Genomic DNA, 21,102 nt, shown 5'->3' with positions numbered 1-21,102 from the left:
ACATTGTATATAATCTACTGGTATATCTATATCCTACGTTGAAAGCTGATCTATTCTTATTGAGCCCAAGTAAGGTAAGTAATATAGGTTCATATGGGTGTGCAACACGTATTGCAAAATGTATCAGCCTCATAATGTTGTTTGTTTATGCAGCTGCATAGTTCAGTTGGTGTAGTTTCTAAATTCTGTACATATTTATTGATTTATGTATTGACTGTAATAATATTGTACTGTGATGTCATGTCCACAAAACAGATACTTTGCTGCCATTCAGTTTCTATAATACAGTATTTAAAAAACGATGTCTCCCAGCTATAACATAAAGATTTCAGAATATGACTGATTATACAGATATAGTTCTCAAATATGTAGTAGTGGTTTTACAGATGATACTTCCTCTGGTGAATAGTAAGACCTGACCTGCCCTTTACTCTGTGATTCTGGTCCAAAAATGAACAGTATATTCTTCGCGTTATTTTGGTGTTGCACAGGAAGATTTCTTTTTTGCGGAGGCAGGCTGGTATTTTGTGGCGTAAATTTGAATTTGAGTTAAAAAGTATTTTCCTGGGTGGGAACAGGTTTTCCTGGGCTGGTTTCCAAGGTAAGGCCTATGTTTTGGAAACACTGATCTGGCATACACAAGCCGCTGGTCAGTTTCCAAGGCACCTAGCCTCAAAACTCACTCTTCACACCTTACCTCCGCTGCTGTAAAAGCCTAGAGTATTTGCCAAACACAACTAGGCACAGTTGTGGTGGTGATGCTGGATGCGTACAACCACTGATTATGGTAGTTCAACAAAAACATCTCCATATTTATCCATTTTAAACATTGATTTCTATCCCTACTAACACAATAAAAGCAACATTTAAAATTGTAATGTTCCTTCTGAATCCATTAACCCGTCTCTCCTTTCTAACGTACTTTTTGAGTTTCATTGAGAAATATTTTAATGGCTAAATGGAACCAACGTAGTTGTTATTCCTATGTTTGTGATGATTACATTCATTAACTACAACAAAGTGCAAAAAAATGAAATAAAAAAAGAATCTTTTAACTTGCGTCTTCATCCTATCACCCCAAATAAACTCAAATGTACTCCATAAGGCTGGATATCTGTGCAGCCTTAAACCTGTTGTGTACCAGGGGGATGAAAGGGGGGGATGTTTGTCTGCTCAATATTGCAGCAGATCAGCCAGCCACAACACGGATCTGTGTGCAAACACTTCTGTAATAAGAAATTTGTATCTAAGTATACCTCTGCCGTTTCCAACAACAGTCTAATTTCATGGTGTGTCGTGTTTATTCTCTCAAGATGTTTGACCCTTTATGGAACAACTCAAATTTAATTTGTAGCAGGAAGATCCAGAACACTGCAGAGCCACACTGTTAAGCCTCCTATACATGGAAAATCACTGCGAGGGCGCAGGGGTCTGGTTTGTCGGAAAAGCAGTTTATTTATAAGGGGATTTGTGCTGATCTGCATATAAACACAAAGGAATGATGAGGCTATTATCCTATCACTAACCTTACTACAATAATGTTTTTAATTACTGTATTGGGTCCCCTGGTTGTATTTAGTACTTAATGGAAATTCATGAGAGCGACTTGGCATCACAATACTAGAATATGTGATGCATTTGATCCTGTATTTTCTATGCTTGCTTAGAAATTAGAAATTAGGTATTAACATTAACTTAAAGTAATAAAGCTTAAATGTGAAGCACAGTTGTGGGATGCACCAAAAGACTTTGTTCTTTTACATTGTCTTATAAAGGAAATAAGTAATGCACACGAATCTTGGGTCCACAAACAGTGCAAATAGCTTTAGGCTATTTATTGAAATTTTAAAAGTAAAACTAGGACCCAGTTGTATGATCCATCGTGCCAAGTTACCAAAACCAGCACATTTACAACTAAATTTTTTACCATTAAATCTGAAATAAATTCAAATCTAACACTACGGATACTGCAGTCTTCGTGTATGGGCTGAATGGAAGAAGAGGTGGGAGTTAGTTGAGTGGGAGTCAGGGTTATCTCTCTGACCTTTTTATATTGTATTGCAGGTGTCATTTACATGTCCTAGGTGATTTTGTTGTAATTGGATAGTGCACAACACATAAAATCCAGATGGAAATGCTTCCAGAAAGCATTAAAAACCTGATTACCAATGCAACCTCGGGGTGCTCATTACCATGCAGTCTAATACAGAAAACAGTCTCAAAGATGAGCGTAGAGTTGAGTCAACACTTGACCCAAGCAAACAAAATGAACATCAGCAGCTTCACCATAGTTTTTTTATTTTTTTGCATTCACGCATCTTAACTGCTGATGTGAAATTACTACTGCATCAGTTGATAACAAGTATTTTGCAGCTTTTCAGATGTGAAGACTTTCTTGCTCTGGGATGATATAATAGAAATACAATTAAATTTTTTTCACTATTCACTTCCATGTCCTATTATTTACTATTACTTATTTATGCTTCTAACTTCAATCCTAAATTCAAAACTCCTTGGTTTTTCATTTTAATGCACTAGGTACCCTATAGTAAGGTTCTTGAGGTAGTGAATGACTTGAACAACAATGAGACATGCTCTGTTTGACTTTGACTTTGCCACTGAGATACAGTGACAAATCAGAAAATGATGCTGCAGTGATACACCTTGTATCCCCCCCCAAAAAGATGGCCCCGATAAAGCATCCATATATTGAATACACCTGTTAGGATTAAAAGTTTATTGTTATGAAAAGTTCTCTGCTGGTGTTATTGCAATTTCTGCTGTGGCAGCCAAATAGAAAATAGAGGTTTGTTTTTTAACGCATAGTGGTTCTTGTTCTTTTTTCAGTTGCTTCCTTTAAGTCAGGGGTGGGGGAACTCCAGGCCTTAAGGGCTGGTATCCTGCAGGTTTTAGATGTGTCCTTGATCCAACACAGTTGATTTAAATGGCTAAATTACCTCCTCAACATATCTCGAAGTTCCCTAGAGGCCTGGTAATGAATTAATGATTTGATTTAGGTGTGCTGACCCAGGGTGATATTTAAAACCTGCAACACACCGGTTTGAGGCCTGGAGTTCCCTCGCCCTGCTTTAGGGGATTCCACAGCTGGTCATCTGCTCTCATCATATCCCTAATATTGTTCTTTGTCACACCGACCCTCTGCATGTCCACTACATCTATGAATCTTCTCTGTGGTCGTGCTCCTGCCTGGCAGCTCAATATTAAACATACATTGTCAAATATATTGACTGTCTCTGCTCTGTACATGTCCAAACCATCTCAGCTTGCCCTTCCTAACTTTGTCTCCAAACTGCTCAACCTGAGCTGTCCCTCTGATATACTCATTTCTAATCTTGTCCATCCTAGTCACTGCCAATAAAAATCTTAATATTTTCAGCTCTGTTTTACAGGTCAGCCTCGTGTCTTTTTGACAGTGCCACTGTCTCCAAACCATACACCATAGCAGGTCTCAATACCATTTTGTAAATCTTCCCTTTCACTTTTGGTGACAGTCATCTCTACTCACTCCACCCTGCCTGAACTCTCTTCTTCACTTCTCTCGTGCACTGTCTGTTGCTTTGGTTGTTAACCCCAGGTATTTAAACTCATCTGCCTTCATGATTTCTACTCCTTGTATGTTGCCCTTTTGACACCTTCTCATTTATACAGACACTTATTCTGCCTTTTGTCTACTGACTTTCATTCCTCCTTTCTCCAGTGCATACCTCTACCTCTCCAATCTCTTTCACCTGCTCTCTACTCTCAGTACAGATCACGCGATTGTCTGCAAAAACCATATATGACAGAGAATCCCTCCTGACCTCATCTGTCAATTTATCAATCACCAATGCAAAGAAGTCAGAGCTGATTCATGATAAACTCTATCCATACCTTGCACCTTTTTGTCACTCCTACTGCACACTTCATCACTGCCTCAATGTGTCCCCATGTCCCTTGCATATCTGCACCACCATCATATAATTCTCTGTCACTCCTGACTTCCTCATGCTGTACCACAGTTCTTTTCTTGGCACCCTATCGCATGCTTTCTCTAGATCCACAAAGACACAGCACAGCGCCTTCTGATTTTCTCTATACGTCTATATCAACACTCCCACAGCAAACATTGCATCTGTAGTGCTCTTTCTCAGCATGAAGCCATGCTGCCGCTCACTTGTCACCCCTCTTCTTAACTGAACTTCAACAGTTCTTTCCTATATTTTTTGAATTGTTATGTATGTCACTGTAGTTACTACATCTCTGCACATCATGTTTGTCCTTGCAAACTTGTACCAGTACGATTCTTCTCTATTCCTCTGGCATTTTCGTACTCTCCAAGATTATGCTAAACAATCTGGCCAAAAGGTCCACTGCCCTTTCTCCAAGACATCTTCACAACTGCACACCTCCACAGTTATGTCATCTGGGCAACCACCTTTTTCACTCTTCATCCTCATCAGAGCTGCCCTCACATTCTCCTTACTAATCCTCAAAACTTTCTGTCCTCCATCTCTCAGGTTCTCTCTTATTTTCTTCACTCATGAGCTCTTGAAAGTACTCCTTCCATTTTCTCAAGACATCTTGTTACTCACTAGTACATTTTCATCTATGTCCTAAATCAACCCAACCTGCTGCACATCCTAAACAGCTTGATCTCTCTGTTCAGCCATCTGATACAAATCCTTTTCCCTTTTGTTAGTATCCACAGTGTCCAGCCTCACATGCAACTCACTATTAGAGTTTTCCTTTGCCGCTTCTCTCTGGAAGTAGCCTCCCAGTAATCCTGCCCTGCGTACTTGTGGTTGGACTTATAAAAAAGCGTGTGCATGTGTGTGTACACATTTTACCCCAAACCATGATAATAGTAGCTAGACGTAGCCAAGTATTTGATTCCTAAAGTTAATCTACCAGCATCTAAAAACAAGTGTCCTACACAAGATCTTCAAGTTTAAAGGCTTTTTGTTTGTACACCCACCACGATACTACCAACATCAAAATTTGTCAGTTTATATGCCTTCTTGTCAAGCTATATGTTTTCCACAGCATTGCTTTGTACGTTGGACAATCTCAAACTGGACAAGTGGTGAAAAATTGGGTGAATGGGTAATGATGTTAACTGCTTCCATGTGTGTTATGAAGACAAGGGGTCCTGACCATGACACTTTATGGGGAGTTAGGAGTGAGAATGTGTTGGTAATTTGACTAATTTTCCTGTCTCCATTTCGCATCTGGAGTGTGACTATAGGTGACAAATGCACTTTTTTCCCATAGTTGTGGCTTGTGTTCCACATGTAACCCAAAGAAGCATGCAGGAGAAACCCACATAGGAAAACTGCAACTAAACTATCAGAATAAACATTAATGAGGGCCGTGGAAGTTATAGTTAACACTAATCTATGCATTGTTTACCTCATTGCCACCACATTCAAAGCATAACTATTAACTATTAACAACCAACCGAAGTGCATTTTTTCTTTACACTGTAGCATCTGTTTCAGAACTGTCCATCCATTCATTTTCTTTACAGCTTATCGAGTTCAGGGTTACAGAGAGTAAGAGGGTGAACCCTATTCCAGCTGTCTGAGAGGTAGGGTACACCCTGGACAGGTCAGCAGTCCATCATAGGGCTAACACAGAGAGACAAACAACAGTTTATGTTCAGAGTCACACCTATGGCCAATTTAGAATCATCAGTTAACCTACGAAGCGTCCCTTTGTACTGGAGGAGGAAGGTAGAGTAGCCAGAGATAACTCAGGGAGAACATTCAAACTCCACAAAGAAAGGCTTCAGCCAGCTGATGGTACAGAACCCAGAACCTTCTTGGTATTAGGTGACAGTGCTAACCACTGCACCAATGTGGCACCCTGTTTCTGAACTACTGCCCTGAAAAAAAAGGCCTTTCTGAAAAAACACAGTTTTTGAGCCACTGCTTGAACTACTGTGATGTGTGTAGCACAGGGTTTAGGTATTACTATCACAGTGTCAGTGCTATAACTGCAGTAGATAAGCATCAGGAACTTCTTTTCTCAGAAAGGCTACTGGATAGAAGATGCTTGCATTATTTAAAATAATTGATTATTATAGTCTAAGTCACAGTGCAAGACAGCTGTAATGGCCACAGTTACCATTTCTTATCGAGGTGAGTAAATAGTTTTAACAGTCCTGTCAGCATCAGTCTTGTTATTTATTGCAGATCACTTATCTATGACACAGTTGACAGCGACAACACAAACAGGAAGTCAGCGATATGAGCATTGCTGCAATCCTCCAATCACGGCAAGACAGACAAGTAGGCAGGTCTTCATTGCACTGTACTCTACTAGATGGGCTTCTCCCTGGCCCCTGCGATTGCCATTGCATCAATATGTCCTGTTTAATGAATCTAACAGACTGGAGATAAACAGATCAATTTAAGACTGTCAATGTTGAACCAGTGTTACAAAACAATTTTTGTTTTTTGCATTGAAAGTCAGCCTGAGTATAACTTAACTGCTGTTTCTTGTAAGACCTATTGTGAGATGTATTTCAGCTGAAATAGAAGATGACTACTTGGGAAGATGTTATTTACACTGGTCAGAGTTTTAGCTATGGTAGAGACGTATGTCAAGATGACACAGTCAATCTGACAGCTGGTTTTGTTTGTTCATTCTATTACAACACCAAGGATTATAGTACTTGTAACATAAATACAATAACTATGTCAAGTATGCTGACATGGTTATTATTACTACCTTAGCATGCTAGCAAAGATTAGCATTCAGCCTAAACACTAAAGTACCCATAGATACACTGTAAAAATAAATTGTAATATAAAAGTATTTTACTGTGTATTTTACAGTTTTGTACTGTTCTTCTAGAATATCATAAAATTTACATAAATAGACTGTGATTTAACATTTCAAATGTAAATTAACGTAAAATCACTGTAAATGTAATAAAACATAATTTTCTTGTTTTTAAATATATTTGTCTGTACATATGCATATTTAGATTGTTAAAATACATTCACAAATGTATCATAATTTCACAAATATTTGTCCGTTATTTGAAAGATTGAACTGTTAAATTCAAATGTAATGCTATGGAAAAATATATAAAATGACTCGTATAAACTTTTTTTTACATCAAATAATTATTATTATTATTGTTATTTAGGGCGATCGTGGCTCAAGAGTTGGCAGTTCGCCTTGTAATCAGAAGGTTGCCGGTTTGAGCCCCGGCTCGGACACTCTCGGTCGTTGTGTCCTTGGGCAAGACACTTCTCCTACCGCCTACTGGTGATGACCAGAGGGGCCGATGGTGCGATATGGCAGCCTCGCCTCTGTCCCAGGGCATGCAATCCATTATTATTTAAACCAACTGTTAACTGTATATTTCTGTACATTTACGTATTATTATTCATATTGCCGCATTCATTGACCTTGTTTATAGGTAATTTCATTGTTTAATCACATTAAAATGTTCCTAATTTAATGTTTAAAAGCACTTGAAAAAGGCAAAATCCCATGTAAAATTAGGGCAACAAACTGTACTGTCATTACTGAAAATAACCGTATTATTCATTAGAAAGTTATTTTCTGCTATTTTATGGTATTATTTCACTGCCCCAGCTGCCAGAATATTACTGTTTTTTTTAGGATTTTTTTTTTTACAGTGTAGTATAAAAGATGGACACAGCTTCTGAGTCTAAAAAATAAAAACCAAAGCAGTGTCTCAAACCTGATTTCTATCTGAGAGTCACCAGATGATGATAGTTGTGTTTGAAACAAGGCATTTAAACCATATAGAAGTTTACACGCATGCTTTTTTTATTTTATTTTTTTTAATTTTTTATGATTTTATGGTCCAGGCCACAAATTTTGGGTCACTGTGCAAACAAATACTGTCTTTCAAAAAGAAGGATTATCGGACATGCTCAGTGGTTAATGACTTTGATGGACAAGTTTATTATTTTTTTGGCATAAAAGTTACAATTTCTTACAGTATTTTTAAACCAAAAGCATAACTCATTTATACTTAAATAAATTCCACTTTTTTATTCCAGGTGAACTGAAATGGGAACATATTGATTAGATTATATTTCAAATGTCTGACTAAAGTTTTAAATAACAAGAAAAAGTCATGGATGATTCAAACAGAACATCCATGACATCCAAAATGAAACTTTGAAGGCATAATGTAATTTTCTGTCCTCTCCAAACAAACTAAGACACATCTCTCGTAGGAAAATGCTTTTTGAATGTGAATTCACAGTAAAGAGACAATCTTCTAAAGGAGTTTCCATGTGTAGGCAAATTGCAGGCACAGGGGTTACTTTAACCTTTGAAACTCACATATGACATGAGAGCAGTAAGCCACAAGCTATAAAGTTCATAAAAAGCATAAGGTCCACATCATTGCACAGAGACGACTCTCTTTCTTTTGAGAACTTTGATTATTTAATTCTTCAAGATGTTACTTTTTCCCTCCAAGTTTTCTCGTTAAAAGTTTCCTTGAATTATTTTCTCTGAGAGACACAAAAGGAGAACAATTAGGAAGGATTTTTTTTTTTTATCAGATTTCTCTTGTGCTACAGAGTCAACAGTGAGTTGACTGTGGGGTTAAAAAGCTTGTGAGATGCCTAACAATATTCAGTTTTTGTTACGACTTGAACTAGTTATCTTTATGTTTTTGGAAGGGTTGTTGTTTAGACTTACAGGTCCAGAAATATATGTATATCTCTTAAAGAACTAGAGGCTGGAAAAAAGATTGCTAAGTGACTGCAGTCTGACAGACAAAGCAAACTAAAGGGGGTCATGTAATTCACTGAGTATGCGAGTTTATATTAGGAATGTTTCCAGGGAAGAACACAATTCATTAGTCAACAGTTGTGGTAACATTTTGCTGATGTTTGTGTGTATAAACCATAGGTTGCAATAGAATGTGATCCTCAATTAGTGGAAAAAGGGAACTCATTAGGAAACAATTACAGTCACACATCCGTGCGAATCCCCACTGAGCAGTCTCGCTGCTTGTCCCAGGTTGTGAAATGAAAATCTGAAGATGAAGAAAGTGAAATGCATCACTCTGCACCTGTGATTCCTCTTCCAGATCTCCACCAGCTGCAGCCCATTAACGGCTGGAGGTAAAGGTTAAGTTTAAATATCTATTAAGGATAAAATAGAAAATGGTTTTCAGTGAAAGGTACCTTGTTTAAGTTGTTGCCATCACGACCTGGATACGAGGCAGAAAATAGATCGATGCATGGATGGATGGTTGGAATATTCTGCGCTCTTCTGTGGAACCAGAGAAGAGCAGTGTTTAGATCTTGCAGGGTCACTATGCCTGAAAATAGCATTCATGTTGACTCTAACATCCAAGAATATGGCTACCTAAGCTGGTGAAGATGTTACACAGGCCAGCGGATCAGTACAATATAGAGCGAAAGAGGTAAATCGCTAGATAAAACATTGATTGGCACAAAGATAGACTTCGAAGACTTCAAGATTTAATATAAATCAGGAGCTACTCATAAAATTTTGCTCCGCCTTGCGAGTTTTCATAGGCAATGTCGGCCACAGTGTATGTGTATTTGTGTTTTTTCTCCACGCCAAGTATGGCTTCTTTCAATTGACAAGTCTTTATAGCTGAATGAGACCAGACATGAACATATGAAAAGGCAAGAATTATCCTTCAGGTACCCTCAAAGTTGTCAGTCATGTGGGGTTGCTTGCTATATTCATCATGCAAAAAGGATTTATTGGCAGTCCCCCAGCATCAAACATCACACCACACAGAATGAATAACAACAACACATGACATTATTTTCTTAGCTGAATCTGTGCTGTTGAAAATGTGGACATGAGGGAGAGTGGCATTTTCCATTCTCTGTGTCATCTGCTAAACATTAATTGTGTGTTGTCATCTGATTATACCGTATCATTTTGACCAGTGATTTGAATGCTAAGAGCTTGTGTTGCCTGTAAAATGATGTGTAGAGTTACCCTGGCATTTGTTCAACAGAAGCATGCATTAGCATGTGAAGAGGCAAAGATTCGTAACTTTCCCACCAACAATGTGATTTCTGTGTGTGTAGATTGTTAAATCAACATAGACTTAAGATACAGATACACTAAAACAATATTATGCAACATTGTGTAAAATACAAAGCTATGTATAGTATCGAATAGAATATGACATTTATTCATTTTGAAATAATGAGCATAGTTACCATATGGTTGGAATTTGTCAAGGAGTTTGACATATGGTTAAAAAGTATGCATTCAACAAAGTAGCATTAAATTAAATTGTAGCTGCTGTGAGGTAAATGTGTTAGTCATCTTCTCAGACACATATTTATTGCCAACTTCCACAACAACTTTTAGAATACACGAAAGCCTGTTTTGATTAGCACTGATGGGATATTTACTAGTTTGAAACTGATAAATAACCCATTATATGAATGCCATAAGAAGAGGTCTGGGTCATTGTTGACAAGCGTCATTTGCTTACGTTTGAGACACAGTTTGTCCTTTTTATTCGCTTCTTCTGTTTTCTCTCCAGAGTCCATTGTCAACATTAGAAATATTCTTTTGCATTTACAGAACAAATCTATGGCACCTCATTCTGAGGTAATGACTCATTCTCTCTTGTAGACCAATGATTAAAACTGATAAGTGGGTGGTTTTTTTTCTCCTTTTTACATAAAAATCTAGGTGCAACAATTACTGGACACCTACAGGGTGATATTAGCATTTTTCATAGGAGACTGTATTTTTACTTGTAATGGCTTTATTAACACAAATTCTTTAATGATGACAGGTATTCAGCAGATATAGTGCTATAGCTTGAGATTTAGCAGAGTGTGTGCCTGTATGATGGCTGTCTTCCCTTTAACTTTTCAAGATTATTTTTACTATTTTTTTTACAGTGCAATGTAAAGTGAAGAAACAAAGCTATAAAGTGCCTGGTTTTCAAATTTTGTTAATTCAAATTTTCAAATTTCAGCACTTCAGTGGATTTGGTCCAAAAACACAATGTTAATAATACCTGCAAAATATTCTTAAACCTTCTTTACAGTAAAGCCCAATCACACTAATTTAATTCATTTCTGTGTGGGGGAAAAAAACAGCGGGGAACCAGTAACACTACCACACCTAACTACCTCGTATCTTACATTTTCATGCAGAACGGAATCAGTATATTACTGGAATAACTGTGCAAATGACAAATTAGCCAGATCCCTTTTTGTAAATGTGAAGCCACTTGGCTACTGCATGATAAAAAACTGCCATGTAGAAGTCTGACCTTTAGAATGACACACTAGAGTCTCAGTATGTACAACATGTGGGCATTTTCTTGCCATCCTCTCTCTTCTTCATGAGCTGTCCTCGCTGTCAGAGTCATAATTACTACAAGATATAAATTAGTTCAATGTAGGTTACACTCATGTTGATCCAGACATTTTTTAAAGCTGCAGTTCTCCAAGTATGTACTCGAGTACTGTATGGAATCATTAAATATGTCACAGTTGGCTGGAGTCTAGAAATTTCGCAGCCTGATAAAAGATAAGTGACATCAAACCTCTGAGGAAATGGTCTTTAATTGCACAGGGGCTATAAAAATAGTAATCGTGTAGAAATAAACTGACACTTCAAAGCCAGCTTGTGGAGTCCTGCATTTATATATGTAAACGAGTTACTCGGGACAAACAAAAAGAAATCTGAGAATGTAACTCAGGATCACCTGACACATATAGTTAAAGCTTCTACGAATAAAGATGACCTTTGAGTGCAAGATCGCCCGTGTCAAAAATATCCAAATCAATTTGATGTGATGTGGAAAAAAAAAAGTACTGGTATTTGAGCGCAGTCAAGTATCTTATAACTTTGTATTGCTTCATTCATACTGTACAAGGTCAAATCAGCTTGTGCACTGAGCAGAGAGGGATCTTGCTCGACTCTCTTTCCCTGGTTTGACCAGGATCTATTTCAGCTACTACAGGCAGCCTTCTGGCTTTCACATCAGTAAGAAAAGAGAATGGGAGGGAATGTTTGACCTTTTTCGGTGCACAGTCTGGAAAGTGATATGTGATTCAAATGTGTCAGGGAGAAGAAAAAAATGGGGAGAGACAGAAAGCAAAGGGAGAGAGCAAATTACAGTCCAAGGGAAGGTTTGAAGACAGAAGAGGCATTTCTTACAAGGCGTATCTTGCAACTTCTGACATCTTGAAACTCTAAACACCCAGAATATCTTTTTTGATCAAACAATGTGTCAATCAATATTCAAGGGATTATCATGAATGGCATTATACCTCCCAAAATGCCAACCATAAGGCAGTAACGGATGTGCTGTGTGCATGAAAATGGTTTTGCAGTAATTAGGAGGGCTCAGTAGCAACTACGGGATATCTTTGGGGTTGCCATATGGTGAATCAAAACAATTACCTTGAGCAAGCATTTATATTTTAACTCATAAACTCACAGGTGTAAAGTTCTGTCTCAACACAAATCAAAGCACCTTGTTACAGCCTTGTTAAGTGATATAAGGCAAATTCCTTGGGGGAATTCAAAGATTTGAATACAGTGAAATCTGTTCCAAAGAAAATCATATGCATTTCCTATTCAGTTCACTCCCATGTATTTGGATTTTTAAGTTGGAGATGCCTGATTAGAAGGTCTGATTAGTATTCAGGGTCCACAGCATGTGTGATGCCAATTATCCACTGGGTCATTACCACTCTGGAGAGAAGTCGCACTAGCAAAAGGCATTTAAGGAAAAAGGCCTAAATTTTCATCAGCGGTTGCAGTGGCTCTTTGACAAAGTACAAATGAAACCAGTCTTCTCAGTGGAACAAGAGAAAGAGTGAGCTGAGATAAAATAGAAAATTATTGGTTTCTATTCATACAAAACATAGATAGACGACCTCATCTTTGTAAATGCAGCCCAACATTTTGACTTGAGTAACACAAAGCAGTTCCGGCACTAAGTAAATACCCTCTAAAGACTTGATTGTTGCACAAGTCAGTTTCTGCGCACATTTGTTTAGCTGGCAGGTGGTAGAGCGCCTCAAACAGAAGGATTCAGCTTGTGTGATAATAGCCTCACTAATGTTTTGCCTGAGTCAGCTGATTACGTGAACTGCGATGGAAAGTAGTGAAAATTTTCAGCATTCATTAGAGTATGGGGAAAGCATGTTTTTCCAAATAATATAGACGCTTACACTGTGTACCCTGTTCACAGTGTGCTGGAAAAGACATCACCGACTGTCAAAGAGCTTTCACACTCTGAGCTGGCCTCTTATTAATACTGCTTCTCACCAACCAGCATAGGTTTTCTCACTTGTACTAGTGAGGGCCATAACAGAAAATTACCCAAATTATGTTTACCCCAATAGTGCTTTTAAAGTTTAAATTTCCCAAATTGTTTCTCCTCCGCATTTCTTTAAATAAAAGGAAGAATTTTCATATTAAATAATTAAGATGTAATTACAGAAAAACTGCTGCTTAACCCTGCTGATTACAGCCCTCGGCCATGTTTGCTGCTCCTTACTTCTATCAACACAGAAGTTGTGTTTATTACCATCCACCTCCAGCTATACTCAGACCTCCTTTAAGTTTAAATAGATAGATAGATATTACTTGTTTGATCTTATGTTTTGACACACACGAAAAATACACATACTTGTTCCTTGTATTAGTCATGAAGCCAATTCAAGAGTAAGAACAAGTCAATAAGGTGAATAATCTGACTGACTTCACCTGGTATATGGGGAATCATAGGGCCTAAGGTTTGGACACTTCCCTTAGGCTCTCTCTTCGACGTGAGTTTGTAGGAGGTAAGACCTACATTACATATTAACAAACTACATTATTCATCACTTGTCAGTGACTTGACTAGCAGAAACATAAGCTTTAGCTGATTTAAAACAGACTTAATAAGATGATAAGAGACTCTAGAGCTCTGGTAGAATTGGAATTATCAGCCATACAGCTACTAACTTTGTCCTTGTCTAGTGTTTATATCACTATCGTGTGACATTTAACACATCTGTGAGGATAAAGAAGTTTTACTAAGCCATGGAACAAAATGTCCACATTTCTTGTGTGGAGTTCTGATAGGGTTGGTAATCAATACCAATGTTTTAACAGTTGATTCACAATATGGGGTTTTTTTTGGCTTTCTGGTTTACTTTTTGTCCAGTACTCCTAATTACTGCTCATTCACTTGCATCACCCACACAGATACCTTAGAGACTTGACAAAGGTGGAAATTTCTACCAAATCGAAGCATATTTCTCATTTTCCAGATAAAGAAAAAAAAATCCAGGACACACATACCACACAGGTTCCCAGAGAGCAACTAAAGGCAGGTGATGAGTTCCTAATGACTGCAGTTGGCCAGCAGAGCAAGAAAGTGTTTCACCACTACAGACAGTTATGTTGTCACTTTTCTTTCTACATCAGGGTGTCAAGCTTTAAGCTGAAGTGACAGATCACTCCTTTAGCTGCTCTCTTCCAGCTAAGGACAGTGACGGCTGCATCCAGAGGCAGAAAGGTCAGGCCACCAGGTTGGTTGTGCTAATGGACTGCTGACCAGGCAATAAGCCAGCCTCTCAAGAGACATTGGCAGCCTAGTTCTCACCTTAACTGTGCCGGTCTAATGTCCTTTGCATCACTTTCATCACCACTTGCCCAAACTGGGGCATATTCTCATTTTGCTTGATTTCCCATTCACACATTGTTTCTTCTTACTCTGAGCTGCCGATGATTCACTGTGTTGTCTTAGTTGTCACGCTAAGTTGACCCAGGGTTGCGTGGCTGCTGATGTTTTAAGACTTGAAGCTCAAATCATGGCTGAGGCATTTGTGAAAGTCCACCTCAAGATGGCAGTGTTCACCACGACAGGCACTGAGCTCAACAGCTTGCCATTTCTCAGCAACAGCAACAGCACTGAGCCCAGGCTTAAATTGAGGGTTACCTCCTGCATTGAAATTAAGTAATGATTGGATGGAAGCAGGTAATAAATGATGTCTGGATCTGTATGGCTCAGTCTGATTTGCATTTTATGAAATTGCTATTTTCTACTTACCTTATAACATTCGGGGCGACTCGGAACAGTTCAGCCTCTTGTTGCTTTGAAACTTGTCACGTAAGGTCATCTGCGTTTATTCCAAAGTCACGGCACAGACTCCTCTGAGCACCACAGCAAGAGGCAGTAAACTTAAAATAAGAAGTGCAATTCACCCGTTAAACCAAGAACTCCGGCCACACGCGGCTTTGTAGCCTTGATGACTAGGATAACTGTCAAGGTTATTTCTTATAAACAAATGCTGACGACTGGCTGCAGGGTGCTAAGTGCGGTGGACGGAGCGTGAATATGCACCCGGCGCAAACATGCTTAGACAACGGATTCTCTGTTTAGAGTGCAATTATAACTGACTCTCACACAAGGCTTGTATTGTATATGCCAGTGTTTATTCTTGGCAAGTCAATATGCACGGGAAACCGCCATAGCGCATCTTTCTAATGTGCTTCAGTCTAGTGGCTTTTATGTCCACCCCAATTAGGCTATTGTAGCCTACCTGACAACAGCCTAACAGGTTGGCGTATGCTTTTGATGCGTCCCTTTAGAGCCAATGAGTGTTATCTGCTTTTATATAATCACACACACACTATAAAAGCTAGAGGACATCCACTATCTCTTTATTCTTTTCTCTCAGTGTCTTTTTTACACTATCATCAGCAGCAGCTTCATCATCATCATCGTCATCATCCTCCTCCAGCCCAGCCACGGGGTTTTTGGTTAAGCGTCTCTTCAGCCTGCAGCATCTTCGCGGAGAATCTCACCGCTGACAGCCCTCCGGTTCGCTTTAAGTGACGTGACATCGGGCCAATCCCGTCCTCGCTCGGGTTGCCAACGCCATTGAAAGCGAGGGGCGGTGTCCAATGACGAGGGTCGGACGGGTGGGGGTGCGGGGTGGTTAGTCGGTGTGGTGTGCATCGCCAACCCCTCCTATGGGTTTACACAGAGTTAGTGCAAGATATTCTGCTCTGGGAGTGAGAGTGCAAGGATAAACGCCACACACACGCTGCGCATCCGTGTCACACTGAGCAGCCGTAAGGCTGGTGTTTCTAAGTGGGATCGACTCAGAGCTTTTACACCTTTTTTGTTGTTGGCTTTTTTTGTCTTTTTCATAAATGTCCTCGTGATCTTTTTTTTTCTTTCTTTTTAACCTTGAGTCTGATTATTGATGGAGCTCCGTGAACTTGAAACATAATGGGACACGCGTGTCTCTTTTTGGGTTCACCTCGTCTGCGCCTTAACCTTCACAGGTAGCCGGGGAGAAAAGGAAAGAAAGAAAGGGGGAAAGACGCCGGTTCTCTCTGGACATGCACAGGAGATGAGCATTGATTTTGGGACCCGTTTAATTGAAGACACCGCAAACCACTGACCACCTTGCTGTGTCTGCTGGAGAGCGACGCTGATCACCGCAATCACCGCAGGTCGCACAATTAGATCCAGTCAATTCCTGAAGTTAAATGGGGGGAAAAGGAACTGCGACATATGCAGCTTCTAATTTACCCCAGTTTCTGCGACCGGCTGCTTTTATTTAAAACCTGTACTTGTGTCTGATTAACCCAGTGCTGCTGGGTGATTGTTGTTATTATTATTTACCTGGAGCCAAAAGCAGATCGACAGAGGAGGATATCTTTACCTGAATGAACTACTGTACTACTGTGGATGAGAAGACTATGAGCTGACACACTCCAGTTTTTCTTCTGTGCTGCAACCGATTTGGGTATGTAATACAAGCATGGGTCTCTTTTGCCCACTAAGAATTCAAAATCTCACTGAGCTTACTTTGTAGGCTTCATTTATGCTTATTCACTCGTTAAGCAGCCCACTCACAGCCTAAGCTCTTTAATTTTGACAGTTTAAGTGGAAAAATTAATAAGACTGTGTAATGTGTTGTGAAGTTTTGTTGCCGTGGGGGTGTTCGAGGCACCGAAAATTCATAGTGACCGTAAAACGTAGAGGATGTAGAAAGAGAGTAACAGACATTAATGGCTGCTTAAAAGGTTAATGCAGTTTATTTTGGGATTTTCATTTTACTGTTTGAATGAAGTCATGATTTGTGGCTATGTTCAGATTTAAGGGTAAATCCTAAAGAAGAGGGGAAAAAAATATAGTGCATGAATCAGCTGACTGTGAGGAGAGGGATTGGATGATTGTTAATTAAATTTATTTACTGTGCATAATAAAGTTACTTCACTAAAGGGAATCTCTGTCCTGTATTCATAGGTTTATTCGTGGAAGATTCCTGCCAGGAGTCACTGTCTGTAACAACACTGCATAGAAAGAAACCTTTGAGTTTTGAAGGCTGGAAGCATATTAACACTGTTATGGATCTAAAAGACTATTACCTGTTGGGTGCACTGCTTGCCTGCATATGGCTAGATCCTTCAATAGCCCAAGAGCTAATCTACCCCATCAGGGAGGAGTTGCAAGAAAATGTCCTCATTGGGAACATACCAAAGGACCTAAACATTTCCCATACAAATGCTGCCACCGGAACGAGTGCTAATCTTGTGTACCGGCTCGTCTCCAAAGCAGGAGATAACCCACTGGTCCGTGTTCTGAGCAGCACTGGAGAAATATTCACAACATCAAACCGAATTGACAGAGAGAAGTTATGCCCCGGTCCCTCATTTGAGGACAGCGAGTGCTCCTTTGAAATTGAAGTGGTCATCCTGCCTAATGATTATTTCAGGCTGATTAAGATCAAAATAATCGTTAAAGACACAAACGATAATGCCCCCATGTTCCCGTCCCCTGTGATCAACATCTCTATCCCAGAGAACACGCTCATTAACAGCCGCTTTGCTATTCCTTCTGCCACTGACCCAGACACTGGCCCCAACAGTGTCCACAAATACGAGCTGATCAATGGGCAAAGTGCCTTCGGCTTAGACATAGTAGAAACGCCTGAGGGGGAAAAGTGGCCCCAGCTTATTGTGCAGCAGAATCTGGACAGAGAGCAGAAGGACACGTATGTGATGAAGATTAAAGTAGAGGATGGTGGCAGTCCACAGAAATCCAGCACTGCCATTCTCCAGGTTACTGTGACAGATGTCAATGACAACAAACCGGTGTTTAAAGAGAGTCAGATAGAGGTTCATATACCGGAGAACTCCGTTATTGGCACATCTGTAGTGCAGCTCCAAGCTACAGATGCAGACATAGGGGCAAATGCAGAGATACATTATGTATTTGGGACTCAGGTGTCTCCTGCTACAAAAAGACTGTTTGCACTGAATGCAACATCTGGCCTAATTACAGTGCAGAGACCTTTGGACAGGGAAGAAACTGCTATCCATAAGCTCTCTGTTTTAGCTAGTGATGGCAGCTCAAGTCCAGCCAGAGCTACTGTTACCATAAATGTGACTGATGTTAATGACAATCCACCTAATATAGACCTGAGATACATAATCAGTCCCATTAATGGCACTGTTTTCCTCTCAGAGAAGGATCCCATCAATACAAAGATAGCACTCATCACAGTGTCAGACAAAGACACTGACATTAACGGCAAGGTCATTTGTTTCATAGAGAAAGATGTGCCCTTTCATCTAAAAGCTGTGTATGACAACCAGTATCTGTTAGAGACGTCCGCACTGCTTGACTACGAAGGGACAAAGGAATATAACTTTAAAATTGTAGCGTCTGACTCTGGAAAGCCGAGCTTGAATCAGACTGCCTTGGTGAGAGTGAGGCTGGAGGATGAGAATGACAACCCGCCTATTTTTACTCAGCCAGTTATTGAGCTGGCTGTTATGGAAAACAACAAACGTGACTTGTTCCTCACGACTCTTAGCGCCACAGATGAGGACAGTGGGAAAAATGCAGAAATTGTTTACCAGCTGGGACCAAATGCATCATTTTTTGATCTTGACCGAAAAACAGGTGTTCTGACTGCATCCAGGGTTTTTGACCGGGAGGATCAGGATAGGTTCCTCTTCACTGTAACAGCAAGAGATAACGGGACGCCCCCTCTACAAACGCAGGCAGCCGTTATTGTAACTGTGCTGGATGAAAATGATAACAACCCCAAGTTCACACATAACCACTTCCAGTTCTTTGTGTCAGAGAATCTTCCTAAGTACAGTACTGTGGGGGTGATAACTGTGACAGATTCAGACGCCGGAGAAAATGCTGCTGTTTCTCTTTCTATTCTGAATGACAATGAGAACTTTATACTAGATCCTTACTCTGGGGTGATAAAGTCTAATGTATCCTTCGACAGAGAGCAGCAGAGTTCCTACACTTTTGATGTAAGGGCTGTGGACAGTGGCAGGCCTCCTTGCTCCTCAGCTGCCAAGGTGACCATCAATGTCATTGATGTGAACGACAACACACCCATCGTTATCTACCCACCCTCCAACACGTCTTTCAAGCTCGTGCCTCTCTCCTCTATCCCAGGATCTGTGGTAGCAGAGGTGTTTGCTGTAGACGGTGATACAGGGATGAATGCGGAACTCAAATACACAATTGTGAGTGGGAATAACAAAGGCCTGTTTCGAATTGACCCAGTCACAGGGAATATTACTTTGGAGGAAAAGCCAGCACTAACCGACATAGGCTTGCACAGATTAGTGGTCAATATCAGTGACCTGGGTTATCCCAAATCTCTCCATACTCTTGTGCTGGTGTTTTTGTATGTTAATGACACTGTGGGCAACTCAACACTCATCAATGATCTCATTCGACGCACCATGGAGACCCCAATTGACCGAAACATTGGTGAAAGCAGTGAAACCTATCAGAGTGGTGACTATTTAACCATAATGATAGCCTTTGTTACCGGCGCCTTGGTGGTGATTATTGTCATCTTTGTGACTGTGCTGCTGCGCTGCCGCCACGCTTCTAGATTCAAAGCCGCACAGAGAAAAAAGCAGGGGGCAGAGTGGATGTCACCCAACACAGAAAACAAACAGAACAAGAAGAAAAAGCGCAAGAAAAGGAAGTCCCCCAAAAACTCCTTGCTCAACTTTGTCACCATAGAGGGGAACAAACCTGACGATCCTGCCCACGAGCCAATCAACGGAACCATCAGTCTGCCCACCGAACTGGAAGAACAAGGGATTGGACGCTTCGATTGGAATGCCACGCCGACCACAACCTTCAAACCTAGCAGCCCAGACCTGGCCCGGCACTACAAGTCCGCCTCGCCGCAGTCGGCCTTTCATCTCAAGGCTGACACACCGGTCTCAGTGAAGAAGCATCACGTGATACAAGAGCTCCCATTGGATAACACATTTGTGGGGGGCTGTGACACCCTTTCCAAGAGATCCTCCACGAGCTCCGACCACTTCAGTGCCTCAGAGTGCAGCTCCCAAGGAGGGTTCAAGACGAAGGGGCCCATGCACACCAGACAGCAGGTAAAAGAGCACTTTTACTGGTCTATAAGTACTGCCTATAACTGCCCTGTTCCACAGTGCTAAAGTGCCAGTCTAGATTAGGGACTGACTCTAAGGTACTGTGAAGCAACAGAAAACTGTTCAGGAGACACACTGCTTCAGCAGGTTTTTCAACCTAAACATAAAAAGAAAAGAGAGAAAAAGTAACTTGAACAACAGCTGATTAATGGAGTTGATTATGGACTCAGCAATCACACAATGCATAATTTGGGGGTAACACTTGCAAACCCATGTTTTGTATTTAATATATATTTAATTCATATTTACCAAAATGCAAGTGAACGAGTGACTGCTTTGCCTTATTTTGTCTCTTCAGTACCCAGGTTAGATCACTGGCAAACATGTACCAACATAACATTAACTGTAACCCAACGATCTTTGTAAAAGAAACATTTTTTTCTTGCCTATCTACTCAGATTGCTGCTTTTCATCATAGACAAATGCTGCACACATTCTCCAAAAAGTAGTTGACTTTTCACCTCTCTCTTTCTCTCTCTCTCTCTTCATAAAACTCTTGAGTGTATTCATGTTTTTTTGTTTGTTTCTTTATTTTATTTTTTTTTTGGTGTGCATTGTAATATCATGAAAGACTTTGTAACCTTTTCAACACCTGCAGCAATAACAACATTCAATAATTAGACT

At 40.0% G+C, this 21,102-nt stretch overlaps 1 protein-coding gene and 1 long non-coding RNA gene across 5 annotated transcripts in view; one reads left to right on the top strand and one right to left on the bottom strand.

Annotated features, from left to right (window-relative positions):
• Positions 1-15,372, bottom strand: part of LOC146393907 (uncharacterized) — a 102,843-nt gene extending 87,471 nt beyond the window's left edge. Inside the window, exons 1-2 of the long non-coding RNA XR_014799976.1 lie at positions 15,071-15,372; positions 9,189-9,276 (exon numbers count right to left, since the gene is read on the bottom strand). This is a non-coding gene — a long non-coding RNA (uncharacterized LOC146393907). The remainder of the gene's footprint in view (positions 1-9,188; positions 9,277-15,070) is intronic.
• A 575-nt stretch (positions 15,373-15,947) lies between these two features.
• The window catches only part of pcdh9 (protocadherin 9), a 188,817-nt gene continuing 183,662 nt past the window's right edge, over positions 15,948-21,102 (top strand). For 3 of the 4 annotated variants that reach the window (XM_084923424.1, XM_084921920.1, XM_084907530.1), the window contains exons 1-2: positions 15,949-16,781; positions 17,285-20,421. In XM_084923424.1, the coding sequence (XP_084779550.1) occupies positions 17,386-20,421 (3,036 nt within the window). In that variant the 5' untranslated portion in view covers positions 15,949-16,781; positions 17,285-17,385. Of the gene's footprint in view, positions 16,782-17,284; positions 20,422-21,102 lie in introns of all 4 variants that reach the window. The other variant, XM_084914448.1, reaches the window with a different exon arrangement.

The sequence above is a fragment of the Perissodus microlepis genome, chromosome 1, assembly GCF_051167445.1.
Source record: "Perissodus microlepis isolate ML-2025 ecotype Zambia chromosome 1, ASM5116744v1, whole genome shotgun sequence".
NCBI lineage: Eukaryota > Metazoa > Chordata > Actinopteri > Cichliformes > Cichlidae > Perissodus > Perissodus microlepis.
The sequence above is the reverse complement of the archived record's forward strand: the minus strand, read 5'-3'. Positions and strand labels throughout refer to the sequence as shown.